Below are 6,407 nucleotides of genomic sequence, written 5' to 3'. Positions count from 1 at the left end.
TGTCGCTAAAGTTTCGTCGGAATGAATTTACGGAAAATCAATTAACAAACGGAGATGTGACAATATCTTGTGGTATTTAATTGATAAAAGTAATACATCATTTAAACTTCGTTGTTATAGCGCGACTGTTGAAGTTGAGTGTATCGTAAAGTTGTATTCAGAAAGAATAAACCAGTTTTATTAAGAAAGGACTTGTGTCGCTAAAGTTTCGTCGGAATGAATTTACGGAAAATCAATTAACAAACGGAGATGTGACAATATCTTGTGGTATTTAATTGATAAAAGTAATACATCATTTAAACCGTAATAATTATTTATTATTGGAAAATATCTTTTTGTTTTAATGGTGTTTACTTTTATTAACACTTACAAATTTATAATGGAATAAGAATTACTACATAATATAGGCTATACTACATTTATACAGCAATAATACTGTATAGGCCTAGTGACGCTAGCTCACGTTCTTTAATTATTTGTTGCAATGAATCTAATATATAAAGCTAAGTTTGTATCTGTTTGTTCACATCTTTCAGCTATCTGTTCCTTATACATTTCTGCATTTCGTGATCAATCAGCACCAAAACTGACACAATGATACAGGATGGCATGAGGAAGGTGATGGAGGGGGTTTGGGGTTGCTCCCCCAATCTTCTATATGAATAAACATCAATATGTGTGTGTGTATCTGTTCCTTATACATTTCTGCATTTCGTGATCAATTAGCACCCAACTTGACACACTGATACAGGATGGTTATGAGGGGGTTGGGGTTCCCCCCCCCCCAAATCTTCTATATAAATAAACATCAGTGTGTATATCTGTTTCTTGTACATTTCTACATTTCTTGATCAACTTGACACAGTGATACAGTACTGGTACCTTCATGTATTTTTATAGAACTTTTAAAATAGAAGCACAATTTTCTCTCCTTGTTAGAAACGAGTTTATATTTCACCTGTCCAATGGACAGGTACTTCAGCTAATAATAAATAAAGTATCAAAACTGGTGTAAATAAATATATATCTTTATGAATTATGTACAGCTGTTTACAGTGACAGATTTAAGGGGATCTAACACGGGCCTTGTGCCCCTATTTCCAAATATGATGAACCCCCTATGCACTCATTTTTCTTTGGAGAGAAATAGGTTTGTTAATGTTTATCAAAATGCAGGTTTCAATATCTCGTGTTATGTTTATACTGGATTTTTCCAGCAAACTATCGGATATCCAGGCAACCTAACAGTCAACCATATTGAATGAATTACACAAGACTGTAACTTTCAGTATCGCATTAGTTGCCACAAAGATTAGGGCTTAGATGCCTAACTTTGACACTCAGTCAGAACCAAATATCACCAGGTAGCCCAATACCTGGCCGGGGCCAAATATCTGGCTGGGTACCCATGCATCTCTAACAATAAGTGAAAGTTTTCAAACTCTTTGAGATGAAAATAAGCAACAAACTTTTACAAAAGCTACATATATCCAGTTTTATTTTGTAGATTGAAAAGCTTTATCTGTGCATGTGAAAAATTTAACAATTTCCACCATCTCAATTACATTTACAAAGGGGCATAAACTTAAAATTAGGGTTAACAGTTTGGATTTTTTAAATTAACTTTATCCAAAATAAATGTTCATAAAACTCGCACAAAAAAGAACATTTTAAATCTCAATATTTTAATTATAATTTTATTTTCCAAGTAATATGAGTGTAGGAATCAAACAGAATTTTTCAAAACTTAATGTAAATTTTTCTCTTTTAAAAAAACACAAGTACTGAGGTGGAAAGGGTTAAACATGCCTTATGATAACTACTGAATTTTTTAGAATCAAAATTTGTTTTTTAATAACTTTACAATTTATTATTAACAAAAAACCACTGTATTGAATACCTAAAGCTATACCATTATGCAGCAATCTCATAAGTGATGACTCAAACCTATGTTTTCAGAAACTTTATACAGTAATTACACTGTCAAAGGCCTAATTACATAACTGCATAGCCTACTTTATTGAAAGAAATTTTAAAATGAAAATAATCTTAGCAATAAAACTGATACAAATAAAAAGTGTTTATAAATATTATTTCTTGGAATTTGTTTATAATGTTAAATTACTAAATACCACATAGTGTTTAAATAGGTACACAATTAAAGGCATTTTTAGTTAAGTCCAGTCTATGACCTCACAAAAAAAAAAGTTGACTCTACATTTTTCAACATTACATCACCAGGAGTGAATTACAAGGCATGATAGTACCATACTTATACCATTTTTTTTTTTAAGTTGGTCATGTGACCTGTGTATTGGTTACAATAAAGTATAAAAAAAGATCATGGATTAATAAATAGAGACAAAGCTCCATTGAATATCTGTGTAATAATGTGGTATGATCACCTCTTAAAAATTTCGCAGTTAGCTTGTAGAATCCCTTACAAGTAATTTACAGTTTACTTATTTAAATTTCTAATTTTTATTAGTATTATATTAATTTGTTTGACTTCTAGTTTTCTATAACTAATGTGTTTATAATTTATTATAAGTTGACAGTTATGTTTTCAATATTTCAGGAATACATATTACTTTGTCATGCTGCTGACCAAACTGAAGTTGACACGCCATCTGCTGAGCAAGGTGTGTGTCTAGCTATCATAAGGATATTACTTAATAACAGATTGTAACAGATGAAAATTGTTATGAAAATGAAATAATTATTAATAATATATACTTTTACATTAAAAAACTGAAAGTGAAAAGAGACTAGACTTGGAGATTGAATGTGTGACAAACAGGACCAGTGTTATTTCACTGACCTATCTAAGGATACAAGACATCCCCATCTTTGTTCACATATTAGGTTTCTTACTATTTTCTGGTGTTGTGTTCAGGCAACTAGTGGGTTGATTTACCAAATTATACAAAGTCTATCACATTTATTGTTATTAATTTTATTTTACGTGTGATTATGAATCAGTGAAAGGCCTAACATAATATTTTATGTGGAAAACCCATTAAGTGAAAAGAGAAGTCAGAATCTGTTTAGTCTCTCTTTTTTCTCTGTAAAGGCCTTTTACATGTAAACATTTGAGTTTGAAAATGTTAACCCTAATAATGTTAATCCTATTCATACATGTTCGTCAGTTTTACAAACCTAGTAAGTATAATGTTAACCACAAAACTACTCATATTGTAACCCTGAATGTACTAAGTTTATCTTAATGAAACTGGGCAAGCTTTTAATAAACAATATAAGTATATCATACACAAGAAATCAATTTTTTTTTGTTAAATATTTGTCTGTGAATTTATGAAGCCCTTATTGAGTCAGTGACCAACAGGTGGGTTTCATATTAAGAATAAAAATATTGAAATTGCATAACCACTAGAATCTCCTCAATGAATATCAAGAATTGTTCGTTGAAAACTTATACTTTATCTATTATTTTGTCCTTAACACTAACCGCAGCAAAATCATCTATGCACAATAAAATGAAAAGTTTAAAAATACGAAATAAATTCAAAAATACCTCTTATTTTGTTTTCCTTGAATAACTATAGATTTTAATATACAAGTACAATTATATGTCTTAATAACTTCAGGCCTGTAACTACTTTAGTTTAATTTCATCATTGTATTGTTCTTTGAACCCAAATGTCTAATTAGTGTAATAAAGCAATAAATCACACATGTATTGATTCCTAAAAGTGAGGTCATGAGGATATTTTTATCTAAGTTTTCTAATTCTTACATTTTAGTTACTTTTGTTCAAAATAAATATAAACGATAAATAAAAAAAACAAGAATTTTAGCATTTACCTATCTTACTTTAGGCTGTTTGTACTCGGGAACATACTTTTATAAGAGTAATTTTTTCACACTGTTGGTTTTCCACAAGTTCAATAATGTTCCTTCCATGTTTTTAGGACACAAAATATATTGGGCAGTAGAATAGAATGTCTTAAAACTACTAGACTTTTATTGGCTTTTTTTTACTAAACTATAAATAGTATCTACTTACTTGTAGCAAAACAAAATAACCTTATAAGGAACATCCTAAAACAAAGAACTGCTCTTTATATTGGTTATAAATAAACTCAGTAATATCAAAGAGCATTACTAACATTTTTTGTAAGAGAACTTGTCATGTGGGTTTGACATTTTGTTTATATCTCAGTCAAGTAAGAAGATTGGATGTTCTAAGTTTCTGTCTAGCTTTTCAGTATCTATGTATGTGTGTTAATTAGTTGGTCAGAAAATCATGTAAGGGGAGAAAGAAAATGTAAGATGGGCATTTTGGAGCCAGATGCATCATGTGATACAGAGAAGCGAAGATTGAGAATTTATTTAAATATTTTCTTATGAAATTAAGAAACTAAATCTTAGTTAATATAAAAAATTGAATTAGAAACCATGGTTTGATGACAAGATTAACGACATATATTAATGATAAAGTTGTTTACTTACATTTTAAAGGTAGTTCTATAAAAAGATTATGATGGGAACACTTTAATCCTGTTGTATTTATAGGGTTAATTAAATTTCGTATGTATCTGAGTTAAATGTTTGTGATGTGCACTTTGACTCCCTTCTCCTCCCAATGTGCATAGAGTTCATAGAGTTTGTTAAATTTTTGTTTAATAATTATTTCAACAAACTTTGTGTTATGGAAAACAACTCTTATTTTTATATGTTTAAACAGTAATTTGGTATCCTTAAATATCTATCTGGTTGCTTGTATCCTTTGAATTATTATTTCAATTCAGCCTAAAGTAAATCATTAACTTTACAGATCAAATGAAACAGCTGGTTTATATATTTAAAAAGTTTGATTATTTAAAACTTGTAAACTGTAAACAATTAAATAAATACAAGAACTTCTGGTCACATAAATAGTAAAATAAGAAGATTGTTATTTTCTTTACAGTAGCTGAATGCACGATAGATGTTTAATTGTCAGTTATACAATTATTACTTCATTTGTTTCAGGAAAATATTGTATGGGTCTAGTGGATACAGACAGAGCGTTTTACGCAAAGGAACATGAGTACACCGTTACTTTGTCTACACTTCAACCACCTTCATGTACACCAAAAAACAACTTACTAATTGGAGTGCCTCCCACCTGGTGAAAATCAATTAGGTTACAGGAGATTATTAGTTTTAACAACTTCAAGAGTTTCATCAGAGCTAGTTTAAATAACACACAAAATATAAGACAAGTACCCTCATTTGGATTATGTACAGTAATCTTTCTATATGTTTTAGTTGTTTGTTTTTAAAATAAGGTTTTCAGACCTTTTCAGCATATTTTTATCTTTTTAATAAATAATATTTAAATATCATGAACTTAAATCAGTGATTTTCAGCAAATATTAGCATATTTTGACAGTTCCTTGTTACAAATCTGGTTTTCTTGAACTGTAGAATGTTATCCTGCTCAAGGAACAGTAAAGTACTTAATTAATAGTTTCGTTTTGAATTACTTATTGATTATACACATTTTTTATTCCAAATTACAGCTGTTATAATAAGGAAGAGTATTTTCTAAAACAGGTACAACATTTGGATCACTGATACGGTCAATGTCAAGTAAACCTGTGAGCAATAATGTTATTATCAACTTAGTGAACACAAGGAAAACTTAATCAAAATACGTGCCTTTTTCATATCTTACAAACAGATAAAAAGACCAAATTAAAGTTGTAGTTTGAAGTCTTAAACAAAAACTTTACTTTCTACAGACAGATGAAACTACGTAGTATCCATTAAAGGATAACATTTTCCTTATCTGAAAAAGTATTTCTGATATATATACTCACCTCTCTCACACAGAAAGCTATCTTCCCCACACAGCTAGCTACCTTAGAGATTTGCATGCCATTTTCCTTCCACCTAAACTCACAAGAATTTTCTTGAATTGCATTGCTGCATAATGACATTATGCAGCATACTAGCTCCCTCTACCTATTAATACTCGTGAATATTCATTCTTTGACAATGCAAGGAATACAAAGGTGCACTAGAAGTGGGAAGGATAAGTGAGAATGTGTATGAAGAGGTATCTGTAAGGAAAATGTAACTTTCAAGATGAGATCACACCTCCACCCACAGTTAATCTAGAATCCTATGTTGAAATGGTGGAGGAACAAAGATGAGCTTCCTTCAGAAAGGAATACATGGAGTGTGACACCTGATAGCAAGGGTTCCATTGGGGCACACCCATGGGAGACTACATTTCATCTCTTCTGGGAGAAAGAGACAACAAGCCCCATGTGTCACAGGGATGGGGGAATAAGAACATGTCTATTTAAGAACTCGCACATAAGAAGTGGAAGAGCCAGTATGTATACTGTGGTTGGACATGTTCAAAAATCAATATGTATACTGTGGTTGGACAT

At 30.4% G+C, this 6,407-nt stretch overlaps 1 protein-coding gene across 1 annotated transcript in view; it reads left to right on the top strand.

The window, feature by feature from the left end:
* LOC106475281 (glutathione S-transferase C-terminal domain-containing protein-like) overlaps window positions 1-5,475 on the top strand; it is a 32,331-nt gene extending 26,856 nt beyond the window's left edge. The window contains exons 7-8 of the mRNA XM_013935975.2: window positions 2,579-2,642; window positions 4,996-5,475. Coding sequence (XP_013791429.2) covers window positions 2,579-2,642; window positions 4,996-5,138 — 207 coding nt within the window. The 3' untranslated portion in view covers window positions 5,139-5,475. The remainder of the gene's footprint in view (window positions 1-2,578; window positions 2,643-4,995) is intronic.
* Window positions 5,476-6,407: the final 932 nt, after the last annotated feature.

Source organism: Limulus polyphemus, unplaced genomic scaffold (assembly GCF_000517525.1).
Source record: "Limulus polyphemus unplaced genomic scaffold, Limulus_polyphemus-2.1.2 Scaffold8348, whole genome shotgun sequence".
Lineage (NCBI taxonomy): Eukaryota > Metazoa > Arthropoda > Merostomata > Xiphosura > Limulidae > Limulus > Limulus polyphemus.
The sequence above is the reverse complement of the archived record's forward strand: the minus strand, read 5'-3'. Positions and strand labels throughout refer to the sequence as shown.